At 47.3% G+C, this 12,814-nt stretch overlaps 1 protein-coding gene across 2 annotated transcripts in view; it reads left to right on the forward strand.

Moving 5' to 3' along the window:
• The window catches only part of TSPAN14 (tetraspanin 14), a 51,693-nt gene that overhangs the window by 22,619 nt on the left and 16,260 nt on the right, over positions 1–12,814 (forward strand). For both annotated transcript variants that reach the window (XM_019633499.1, XM_019633500.1), the window contains exon 2: positions 673–770. In XM_019633499.1, the coding sequence (XP_019489044.1) occupies positions 690–770 (81 nt within the window). In that variant the 5' untranslated portion in view covers positions 673–689. The remainder of the gene's footprint in view (positions 1–672; positions 771–12,814) is intronic.

Consider the following 12,814-nt stretch of genomic DNA (forward strand, 5'->3'; position numbering starts at 1 on the left):
GAGGGCAGTGTCACTGGCCCTCATGTGGGATCCGAACCAGGGCCCTGCTGCTCAGAGCTGGTGTCCCAAGCCAGCTCTTAACCAATGCGCCACTCAGCTGGCCCAAGCTCCTATTTCTTCATTTGGCTCTCTCAACACCTGGCTGCCCTCCAGGCAGTGGTAGGTGGAAAGAACATGGAGCATGGAATGTTCATCCATCTATCACCCCGTGGAATCCCCCATCCTTGATTCAGATCCTGAACCCTGTCATTTTTTTGTCTTGTCCTTGGGCGAGTCACGTGACCTTTCCGAAACCCTGTTTCCTCCACTGTGAAGTAGAAAAATCCATACCCAATAGAGAGGTGATGAGGTAAATGTTTGGGAAGGCTCCAAGCAGAAGTCCTGGCATTCAGGGGACGCTTTAAAAATCACACTGTTCTCCATTCTTTCAAAAATCTTTCTCTTATTCTTTTGGCTGTTTTTGGAAAGTTGACTTACCCTGCTTTTTGCCTGATAGCTCGCATTGATGTAGTACACCTGTGCCTGGATGCATGAAAGAACACAGGGAAACGATTTGGAGATTTCTGGAGTCTGTGTATGAGCCTCACCTTTGTTCTCTCCTTGGGGAGCAGGTTTTGGGGAGATGTGTTGAAACTGAACCTGCCACCTCATCGCTGCCACGTCTCTCCACAGGTCCTGCTTCTCAGAAGATGCACTATTATAGATACTCTAATGCTGAGGTCAGCTGCTGGTACAAGTACTTCCTCTTCAGTTACAACATCATCTTCTGGGTGAGTGCATGAGAGTGGCTGCATTCCCTTGCTCAGTCCTTTATTTAGAAAGTCATGATGCTTCACATACTTTTGACTTGCCAGGCCCCCTGAGGCTCTGGATGGGCTGGTGGGCCAGGTTGATAAACCCTGCCTTAGCAACAAGTAAATTATGAATGGACCCTTACGTGCTGTGATGGGGAAGGGAAATTGAGAACCAGACTCAGGGGCTCCTACCGTAGCCTGGGGGGTTCAGGAAGGCTTGGGTCTCTGGCCTAGATGTGTATCTGTGGCCTCCAGCCCTGCCCCCGTCACGCCCCAACGTCACATCACATCGCTGCAGAGTATTTTGTGTGCTTCTGCCTGTGGGCCAAGGCCCCCTTCTAGGCTCTGGGAGATAAGACTGGACAAGGGTGGTAAAGCCCTGCCCTGTGGTGCTTGTGTTTAACCCAAAGTGCCCTTAGCCTACAGAGCAAGGAGGAGGAAGCTACTTTTTACACTGACTCTTGCTAAGTTATACGTTGGATGGTGTGATCTGATTGGAATGATTCTTTAGAGTGAGGGGATGAATGCTGGTACCATGTCCTGAGCTGGAATTTGAGGGCAGAAGGGCTTGAAACCAATGGTCTCTTAGCCAGCTACATAAAGATGTTGGTTTTCTGTGTCAGTGACCATCCTGGAGATGAAAGTCTTGACTGCTATCAGAGGAAGGGGTGGCCTTGATGAGGTCATTGAGGGCGAGCACTTTGACGAGAACAGGAGGAGAGGTCTGGATATTGAGCCTGGGATGCTGGAGGAGGGGTTGAGGAGGAGGGTCCGCTCCAAAGTAGGCTGGGAGTGAGCGGCTGGAGGTAAAAGGAAGACGAGGAAGCCTTCCAGGTAGAAAGGAGCAGTCAGCTGTACCACAGGGAGGAGAAGTCGGACGAGGACAGAATCTGGTCATTGGCTTTGACAAGGTAGAGGTTGTTGGTGACCTTGACCAGAACTGTGTGCTCTGGGGGGGGGTCCGAAACCCACCTGTGGTTGTCTGAGGAGCCAGTGAGACATGAGGAAATGGAGACTGGTGACTCGCCACAGTTCTTTCAAGGACTCTTGCCTTAAAGAGGAGCAGAACAATTGGGCACTGGCTGGAGATGGTCCAGGGGTTAAGAGATATATAGCATGTGTGTGTTGCCATTGGGATTGGTCCAGGGAGAGGCAGACATTGATTCTGCACAGGAGGACATGATCGTGTACAAAGGCTTTTAAAACCATTAAGTGAGCATCATTTATCAGTGTCTTGTGTGTGTGTGGGGGGGTGGGGGCAGACAGAAGGAGGGACAGAATAAATGGCCTATACATTCGGCCTCTACTGCAGATTTTGGCATTTCCTAGTTGGACTGGAAGGTTTTTTTTCCTTTACATTTACTTTTAATTATAGTTGACATTCAATATCATATTAGTTTCAGGTATACAACATAGTGATTCTACATTTATGTACCTTATGAAGTGATCACCACAGTAAATCTAGTAACCATCTGTCACTGTACATAGGTATTAGTGTTACCAGAGAGCAGGCCCTCCTTGGCGCAGTGTCCAGGTTCTTGGCATCTCGAGCAAAGAATTGAATGAGACACAGAAGTAAAGTGGTGAAAGAGCAGTTTATTTGAAGAGATAGTACATTTCAAAGAAATAGAAGCGGACCCGAACAGTAGAGGATGGCTCAAGGGCCCATTATTAGAAGAGAAATTACACTCCAAAGAGTTTGGAGCTGGCCGAGCAAAAGGGAGCTCAAAAGGTGCTGACTAGCCAGGACTTGGAGTTTTTAATCCTTTTTCTCTAGAATGGGCTGGCTGTTCCTCTCTGGGCATGGGACCACTTGATTGACAGCTGTGATTGACGAGGTTATTACCTCATCTTTTTAGACTGCAGGTGTGAGTGACTGGACCAGTCGGGTATTTTGTACCCATTTGTTTCCCCATAGGGGTAGATAATTACAATGAAAAGGGGAAGTTTTGGGCGGAGAGGGGAGGTCTTTGGGGCAGTCACATTCTGTGGGTTGTGTTGGACGTGCAGGAATGCAGAGACCCAATGCCTGCCTCTAACTGCCTGCCTTGTTTTCCCCTTGAGAGATGTGATCCCCATAAAATCTCTCTATGTGAAATTGAGGGACAGGAGGTCTTTTCTTCTGTATCTGCTTCCTGCTGGACAGGGGTGTAGAGCTGTCCCTGCCTATTGGGGGATTCACAGAACTCTCACCCTAGCTGATCTCAGATGAGAGGAAGGGGTTTAGAGATCTGCCTGGACGAGGAAGACCGAGTTGGCTTCTTTGGCTTCAGTCTTGCTGGGGTACCCTCTGTATCCCCAAGGTCCCTGAATGAGGAAAAATAGATTTTAATTAATAAATCTGTTAGTCTTAAGGAGCCTGTGGCCAGTCAGCCGGTCATTCAAGGGGCGTCAGTTGTCCAGGAGCTGGGCCCAGAATGGGTTTGGAAAGAATCATTAGACTTACTGGCCTGGGGAAATGTTAAAACCTATTTCATCTCTGGGAGGGAATTGTCTAAGAGTTAGGTCCGGAATAACTTGGGGGATGTTGGGAAGCTACAGGCGTTTAAGTAGTTATGGGAAGCAGGGGTAGGAGATTTTTATGATTCAGATTAAAAACAATCTATTGTTTATGATTAAGAAACTGATTTACAAAACAATCAAGAAGCAGGGGGATAGGAGACTTATATGATTCAGGCTAGGAGCAATCTTTAGTCCAGGATTCAGAAACTGATTAGAAGAGTAATCAAAGCCAGGGGCTAAGGAACTAAGAAACTAGGGAGGAGACTTAACATTTCTATAGGAAAGAAAACTTACAAGTTTTTCAGTGGAGGGGTGGGCTCCTTGCTTGGCCCATAACATTAGGACTGGAACTCTTGAAAACCCTCCACCCTTGATTACAGGGCATCAATCTCTTGAGCATTTATCTGAAAGTTTTGGGGGTTATGTGTCCTGGAGAAAGAGGGTGGGACTCAATGCTTGGCCATTTATCCCAGGTCTTTGCCTGTGCTTAGCCTGCTGTCCACCAACCTCATCATGGCCTCTGAGGTAGGACAGTGCTGGCCATTGGATGTCGTTCCTGTGGGACCCTCCTAATGGGAGGACTGGCTGTCCCAGCCTTGAGAGGTATGGCTTCCCAGCCTGCGTTGCTCCCTGTCTGCAGGAGAGCCCTTGGGCTCCACCTGGAGTCCCACCCCCAGCCATGTGTACAGGGGAGGCCACCTGGCCTAGGCAGGCAGCCTCACGCTTTGGACGCCGTTCACCCAGCTGTCGTCCTCGCCGCCGGCTGTGCTTGCTTGACCTTGTGCCTTGACCTCTGACTCTCATCCTGATTTCTGCAGCTACAGTGCAACTTTTTTATTGCTGCTGCGGCCGCTGAGGGCCCTGTGACTCTGGTCTCAGAGGCTTTCCAGAACAGTCTTAGCTTTTGGGAAGCTTTACTCACTTGGCAGATAATACGAAATTCAACTAGTGGAGCTCACGAATCCAGAATTGTAGCAGTCTGTTTGGTGATGGAAGGGTGCTGCGGCACTATCGGAGTTTTGCAGAATTGGCAGTGCCTGTGGTTGAGAGTTAATCATTTTCCAGTTAGTGTGCACTGGGGCAGAACAGGAAGGGACAAAAAGGAGCAGTCAGGAAAACGAGGCCTGGGAGAGCTTGGTGGGGAAATTGAGAGGGGGAGGCCTGGTGCCTGGTGGTGGGGTAGGCTATGGGCCCCGCCCTGCTGGGTTCTTGATGGTGATTTGCTGTCATATATGCACAGGAATTGGGAGTGTGGAGTGGGGCCTCAGAATTGGGGTGCAGAGCCCTCAGGGACCGGGAGGCTTCTGGGGGATCAGTCTGAACTCTCACCTGAACTAGTGACCTTGATAAGCCTCAATGTTGTCTTTGTGAAATACTGATCTCACCTGCCTGCTGCCTGCCTCACAAGGTTGCTGAAAATGTTTAAAATGATAGGCCAAGCCCTTAATTCCTTAGAGATGTTCTTTGTTTTTTTTTTTTAAGATTTTATTGGAGAACTGGGGGAGGGGAACAGTGCTGGGAAATCAGGGGAAGGGGAACAAACAAGTTGCTGTCCTTTTGTTCTTCAGTCTAGTTGTGGAGAACGTTGCTTCACTGGCCCATGTTGGTATTATTATTGCGCTCTTCCTGGGTGAGGCAGATCGGTCACCGGCCTCTGGACAGCCGCTCACAGCGGCTCTTGGCAGCTCACACCAGCTGCTGGCCGCTCACGCTGGCTGCTGGCCACACATGGTAGCTTACGGCAGCCCACTGCAGCAGGGGCTGCAGCCTACGCCGTTGCTGGTGACTCACAGCAGCCCAGCTCCAGGTTGAGCTGTTGTTCACCATCTTACCTGTAGGGGCAGTGTCACTGGCCCTCATGTGGGATCCGAACCGGGGTCCTGCTGCTCAGAGCTGGCATCCCAAGCCAGCTCTTAACCAACGCGCCACTCGGCCAGCCCCATTCTCTGTTTTAAATGGAGAAAAATAGAATAAAATGAATGCCCATGTTCCTATCACCTAGTTTCAAAAATTAACCAAGTCATCCATCCAATCCATCCAACTGTTTGATTTATACCGCTCCCCCCCCCCCATATTTTGAAGGAAAGTACAGATGAAATCATTTTACACGGAGAGTTTTTATAGTATTGTTTTGTTTTGATGAATTAACAATGAGCAGTTGGAGCAGCAGAATTGAGGTGTTGATGGGGAACCTGGACTCAGCAGGCAGGTTTGAATATGCAGAAGGCAACCTGTTGTTTCTTTGACCAATTCTAGGTACTGGAACCAGCACAGGTTTTATTTAGCAGTGGTTTGCCCTGTTCAGAATTATTGTCACAGTAACTTCCTTTATGCTATACCTGTAACACTCTGTTTTCTTAAGCTTCTCTGCCTCCAATTTAGGGGCTGAGTTTTGTCCCCAAGAGGCCGGTAATGATAATACTCACTTGGGGTGAGAAACGTGGATGCCACTAATGTCTGTGTCTTTCTTCTGAGCTGTGTGTTTTACCGAGTGAGCTGAGCTCCATGGGATTCTTATCACAGGGATGTCAGGGAAACGATGCTCCCAGCCAGCACAGCATTTTGAGAGCACTAAATAAAACTTGAAGAGGAAAAAGGTACCACTTTCTTCTCAGCAGTTGAAAATGAAAAGACACTACGCATTTTACCATTTTTGTTGTTTTCAGTATAATCATTCTTTGGTTCTATTAGACCACTTAGGAAAATGCAAATCAAAACCACAGAGAGAGATACCGTTATCTGTACACACAGGAGGATGGCTAGTATGAAAAAACAGAAATAACAGATGTTGGCGAGGATGGGGAGCAGTTGGAACCCTTGTGCCCTGTTGGTGAGAATGTAAAATGGTACAGCTGCTATGGAAAATAGTGTGGTGGGCCCTCGGAAAGTTAACAAATAGAATTACTGTATGACCCAGAGTTCCACTTCTAATCATATACCCAAAAGAACTGGAAGCAGGATCATGAAGAGATATTGGCAACACCCATGGTCAGCGCATTGTTCACAATAACGAAAAGGTAGAAACGACCCAGGTATCTACCGACAGATGACTGGATAAACAGACTGCGGTCTATACGTGCAGTGGAATATTATTTAACCTTAGAAAAGAAGACAGTTCTGTCACATGCTACAACATGAAGGGAGCTTGAGGACTTTATGCTCAGTGAAATAAGCTAGTGACAGAAGGACCAATCCTGTATGATTCAACTTATATGAGGTACCTAGAGTAGTCAAATTCATAGAAACAGAAAGTAGAAAGGTGGTTGCCAGGGGTGGGGGGAAGGGAGAATGGGACGTTATTGTTTAATAGGTACAGTGTCAGTTTTGCAAGCTGAAAAGTTCTGTGGATGGTGTGATGGTTGCATAACACTGTGAATGTACTTAATGCCACTAAGCTGTACACATAAATATGACTAATTTTATATTATGTATACTTTACCACAATTAAAATTTTAGAAAAAGATCTCACTTTGACTTGCAGAGGAAGGGAGGCTGGGAGAGGTGTACGTTGAGGTGTCAGGTACAGTCAGCTTCACCCCACCTGGTTCCACAAAGAATTCGCGCTTTCCTGGTTTTCCTGAGTGAGTCCTCTCAAGAGATGAGTCAGATGATGTCAGCCATGCCAGGATTGCTTCCTACCACCAGTATGGAGTTTAATCTGCAAAGGTCTAGATAAAGCCCTTTCCTGGATCTGTTTCAGAGGCGGATTAAAAGTGAAGCCCTGAAGCCCCTCGTGAGCCCAGATAATAAGCCTGTGTTCCCGAGGAGAGCCCCCTGCCACTGCCTTCCTCAGGGACGGCAGGTCTGAGCCGCAGCTTCTGTGCTTGGGAGATGCAGGAGTTAGCTTCCGAGCCTGTGTGCTGCTAGTTTCTGAGAGAGAGGCGAGCCGTGGGCATTGGTGCTCTGATCAGCCTGGCTTGAGGCCCCTTCCTTCAAAGTAAGAGGCCTCCCGTGAGTAGGGGGAACATGGTCCAAATTGGGAAACTGAAGAGCGAAAGAGGTTATTAGGAATTTTTCCAGAACAATAGGTGTCCCCCGGGAATGTCCCAGGCAAACCCCAGGCAAACTGAGCCATGTGGTCACCCTATAAAAGAGAGGCAAAGCAAGTCTGATGGGGAAGGAGTTAAAAGCGAGCGAGCTCCCCCCGCCCGTTTACAGCATCTTTGTGGGCGAGGGTCTTATTCTCTTCCTCTGGCTTTCATTGTGCTCCTCCTTTGATGGGGAGGGGAGTGCGCATCTCCTACCATGGGTCCGTTGTCTCTAGATCATTATTCTGGCCACAGAGAACTGCCCTTGTGTGAGATGGGCTCTGTCCCTGTGCTATCAGACCCGAGGCCTGATGTTAGGTCTGAGCGCAGATGTTGTCTCCTCATCCACCTCTTTGTAATTAATGCACACAAAAAGGAAAAATCTAGTGTTTTAGTAATGTGTGCAGTGTCTTTTCATTTTCCCTGCTGAGAAGTGCTATCTTTTTCCTCTTCAAGTTTCATTTAATAAGCTTTTGTAATTGCATGGAAATTCTATAAAGGCACCTCAGCTTTACGCCATCCCCTTCTCCATGCTCCATTCTCCTGTCTGTGGCCATACACAGTTTCATAGTCTTGTGAGAATATCCTTGCCGTCTGGGAGCCTGTGTTTCCATATCAGCAACACCTCGTATAGAACATTCCAGGTTGCTACATAGTCTTTCTGATTGTAGTTTTGGAAATTCCCATATTGGACATTTAGGTTGTTTCCATCTTTTTTTTTTTTCTTTTTAGTATCCTAGATAAGGATGCAGTGATTAGTTTTGTGTAATACAGTTTCTTCCCTGTGGGGAAAGGAGGGAAATTATTTGCTGGAATTGATTCCCAGCAGGGAGATGAAGTGGGTTAGAAGGTGTGTGCATTGTTCTGACTGGCCTGACATATTTGTATAGTCAAAGTCGAGTCTCTAGAAGGGCCGCCCCAATTCATAGGAAGTAGATCACCTTATCTTTTGGCACAGAGGGGTGTGTCTGTATTTTTCCACATTTAGGCTTGCCAAAGCAGAGGTCAAGGATTGCTTAATCAGAGACTCCACTAGAACCAGGAGTTGCCTATGGAGCTGAGCCCTGCAGGCCTCAGCTCCCTTTTCATCAGCTCAGGCACATCTGAGGCTAAGAACAACCCCTCCCCCCCCCCAGCCAAGTAAGGATTTCTGAGGAAGGGCTGTCACGGTTCACTGCAATTATTGCCCAGCATTTATGGTTATTATATGCTCACAGGAGAGTGTCAAGTCTAACTCATTGGTGTGTGTAACTCTGCACCTTTTTCCAGTACATAGTCAGCATGGAGTGATTTGTTTCTGCCTAGGAGTGCCTCAGTCCCATCTTGTTTGTACCCTTTTCCCCCCAGAAATGCTTTTTTCACCACTAGTGAGGTGTAAATTCGAAAGAATAACATGCACCCATTTGAAGTGTATAGTTGGATGAGTTGACAGCCAGCTGTTTACCCCATGTAACCACCATCACCACAATGAAGACAGAAAACATTTCCACCACTTCAGGGAAGAAAACTTCCCTGAGCCCTTCCCCAGTTATTCTCCCCACCCTTCCGCTGGCAACCATTGACCTGCCTCCCCCACCCCCCCAACTTATCTAACTTAGATCGACTCTCAAATCTGACTTCTTTCAGCTTAGTGATGTTTTTCTGTGTTGTGTTTCTCTTTTTAACTTCATTGATTTCTTTAAATTTTTTAAAATTTTATTTTAAAAAAGTGTAGTAAAACATATATAACAAAATTTGTAATCGTAACCATTTTTAAGTGCATAGTTCAGCAGCATTAAGTACATTCATGTTGTGCAACCATTGCTGCCATCCATCTCCAGTCTGTTTTACTTTTTTCTGCTTCTGTTTTTATTTCCTCCCTTCTACTTACTTTGGGATTATTTTGCTGTTTTTCTAGCATCTTAAGGTAGAAGATTAGATCATTGATTTTTAGATTTTTTTTTTCCCTAGTGTAAGTGTTTCATGCTATATGTTTTCTTCATTCCATACATTTTGATATGTTTTCATTTCATTTGGTTAAAATATCTCATATATGCATATTCTGTATATTATGTGGCTTTTCTTTCCCCCTGTGGCTCACTTCAAGAGTTTCTTACTGGATTTTAGCAATTTTATTATGATACGTGTACTGCTGTGATTTTGTTTATTCTGTTTGGGATTCACTGGGCTTTTTGGATTTGTGAGTTTGCAGTTTTTATCAAATTTGGGATGGTTTTGACCATTATTTCTTCAAATGTACACCCTTCTCCACTACTTTTTTCTTAGGACACCTTGTCCCAGAGGTCACTGAGGCTCTATTCAAGCCTACCACCTCCATCCTTTTGTTTGGATAGTTTCTATTGCTTTGTACTTCAAGTTCACTCATCTTCTGTAGTATCTAATTGGATGTTAAACCCATCTAGTCAGTTTATCATTTCTAATATTCTATCTTCTATTTCTAATAGTTTAATTTAGATCTTTTTTTATTTTCTCTTATTTCTCTCATTACATTTATATTTTCCTTTAAATCCCTGAGCATATTCACAATGTTTTCTTTTAAATCTTTGCTCATTCCATCTTCGCTGTCATTCCTATGTCTTTTTCTAGTTACTGATTTTGTTCCCCCTTGTTGTAGGTCACATTTTTTTCCCCTTTTTGCCTATCTAGTAATTTTGACTAGATGCTAGATAGAGCTTTTTCACGTAAGTTTTCTTCCTATCTTGGTCAGCTTGGGCCGCCATAACAAAATACCATAGACTGGTTGGCTTAACCAACAGAAATTTATTTTCTCACATTTCTGGAGGCTGGAGGTCTGAGATCAGGGTACCAGCATGGTCAGGTTCTGGTGAGGACGCCTTCCCTGGCTTACGATGCTCCCTTCTTGCTGTGTCCTCACTTGGTGGGGGCGTGGGGAGGAGAGAGAGGGAGAGAGAGAGAGAGAGAGAGAGAGAGAGAGAGAGAGAGCGTGAGCGCTCGAGCTCTGCGCTCTGGTCTCTCTTCCCCTTATAAGGACACTAATCATGGAGGCCCCACCCTCATGACCTCACCTAACCCTAATTACCTCCCAAAGGCCCCACCTCCAAATACCATCAAAGTGGGGGTTAGGGCTTCAACACAAGAATTTGAGGGGGGCACTACAAACATTCAATCCATAATATTTTCTTAACAGCATTATGTCTTTTGAGTCAGACATCTTTTGTTAAATATTTTGTGAGATTCATTCATGCTTTTGTATGTAGATGTAGATCATTTATTCTCTTTGTTGTGTAACATTCTGTTGTGGGAATGTATTATTTGGATTATTTACAGTTTTAGGCTAGTAAGACCTGTTGAGGTAATATAAAAACACACCAGGGTTGTAGACCTGAATTATAGGGATGTGGCAGGGCTCCTGTGGCTGAGCTGAAGGAAACCCTGACTTTCGCCTGTAGGTCCAAATGGTTTTAGTGTGATAGTTGAGGGCAGGACTTGGCTTGCAGGACAAGCTCTCTGCCTGTCTCCGCAGATACGTTATTGGAACACAGCCCCGCCCATTCGTTTACACATTATCTATGGCTGCTTTCCTGCTATCACAGCAGAGTTGAGTAGTTGGAACAGAGACCATCCAGTATGCAGAGCTGAGAGTATTTACTATTTGGCTTTCAGAAGTGTCAAGCCCTGGCTTAGTATCTTGGATTTCTGTCTACTGTTACTCACTGAGCTGTGCCAGCGATGGCAGAGACTGGGGTGGGGGTAAGGCCGGGTTGGGAGTTCCTTCTCTTAGCTGCTTGGGGAGCCGCCTGTAACCTCCCTTGGATGACTCTGCCCTCCTCCTTCCTTCCTTTCCAAGGCGACACATCAGACTCCTGGGCGGGGCTTGGTGGGGGTGGGCTCTGTTATCCGGGAGCACAGAGACATCTGTGGAAGCTGCCCCAGAACCCTCTGGGTAGTCCTGACTCCTCCCGCTGGGGCCCCTAGTATGGGTTCACTGGGTGTGCTAGGAAGGGCACATGTGCTGCTTATTCTCAGAACCACCCTTCCGGCAAGAGGAAAGCAGGTGTGTGATAGCCGTGTGACCCTGTGCAAGGCACCATCCTGTCCTGGGCCCTGTTTCCCTCTGTAATGAGGAAGCTGAGCTCTAGTGCCCCTTCTGGCTCCCAGACCTTCCAAACTCCCACTGAGAAGTGGGATCGTTTTGAAAGGAACATTCCCTGCTCTGTTTAGGTTCAGAGTAGCCACAGCCTTGAGGGCAAGGCCTCCCAACTCGGGCAGATGCCCTGGTACTCCTCCTCAGCTCATTGGACTCTCAGGGCCCCGCTGGTTCTAGGATCTATGGTCTCTGGCATCCTTTCTGGCCAATAATTGAACTGTTGGTATTTCAAGTGGCCACAAGCATCTCTGGTGTTCTCTGAACTCAGGATTTCCTATTCTGGAGAGTGCCAGGACCATGGGGTCTCCACCTGGCATGATTTATGAATGCAAATCTTAGACAGCAGGAGGTGCATAGGCCCTTGGAGATCCCTGGTCTCCAACTGCTTAATGGTGCAGACTGGCCAACTGAGGTCTAAGAGAGGGATGGCTCGCTCAAGGCTGCAGGGTGAGTTAGGAACGGAGGTGAGACTCTTTTAGCTTCTTCCACTCCCTGCCCGGTTTTCTTTCCATTGTCCTTTCCTGCCTCATTTGAAAAGCCCCTAGAAGGCTCCATTTCCCTAAAGTCTGCTTTACCGTTTTCTCCAGAGGCCCAAGGAAACAGATGCTTCTGGAAGGGAGGACCTTGTCTTGGGACAAGAACTGGTGCAGGGAGATTTTGGGGGGAGGGAAGGAGGGTGCAGAGTGTTTTTAGTCCAGCAAATGCTGGTGGCGTCTTGAAGGCCCCTCCATGCCTCTGCTTTGCCTCCACTGCGGGAGGGCAGGGCCCGCTCAGAATGGCTCTGTGCCCCAGGGTAAGTAAGTACATCAGGTATACTTCTTTCAGTCCTACAATCTTCCTACAACGCAGGGAGGGTCACCCCATTTTGCCGAGGAAAACAGGCTCAGAGAAGTTCCTGGAATTGCATGAAGTCCTGTTGCTAGAAGTTGCAGAGTGGAGACTGGAGCCAGGCCTGGCTGACCAGGGCTGTTCGTTTGTTCATCGCTGCCCTGGACAGAGTTTCAGTGGTTTACTCGTTCTTGGGTTTCCTTCCGGTTTTCTCTGAGGCTCCTATAGGTGGCCCAGGGAAAGGGGCCCTGAATGGCATCCTGCATCTGGCGGGGGAGTTTGCAAGAGTTGGCCAGCAAGGCAGAGCTGGAAAGTATTGCGTTGCTGCTCGTGGTCTGCCTTGTGCCTGCTGAGGAGAGGCCTCTGGGGCTGTGTGAATTGCATAAGTGCTTTTACACAAGTGCTCCTGCAAGGGGCCAGGGCCACTAAATTGTGGGTGATACGGGACTGCTTTTGACCTGCTTGGTGTTGGAACCGCCCTCTGGCCCAGCAGGGCCTGGCTGGGTGTCTGCACTTGTGTTGTGACTTGAACCTGCCTGAGTCAAGCACCACAG

This window comes from Hipposideros armiger, unplaced genomic scaffold (genome assembly GCF_001890085.2).
Source record: "Hipposideros armiger isolate ML-2016 unplaced genomic scaffold, ASM189008v1 scaffold_1323, whole genome shotgun sequence".
Lineage (NCBI taxonomy): Eukaryota > Metazoa > Chordata > Mammalia > Chiroptera > Hipposideridae > Hipposideros > Hipposideros armiger.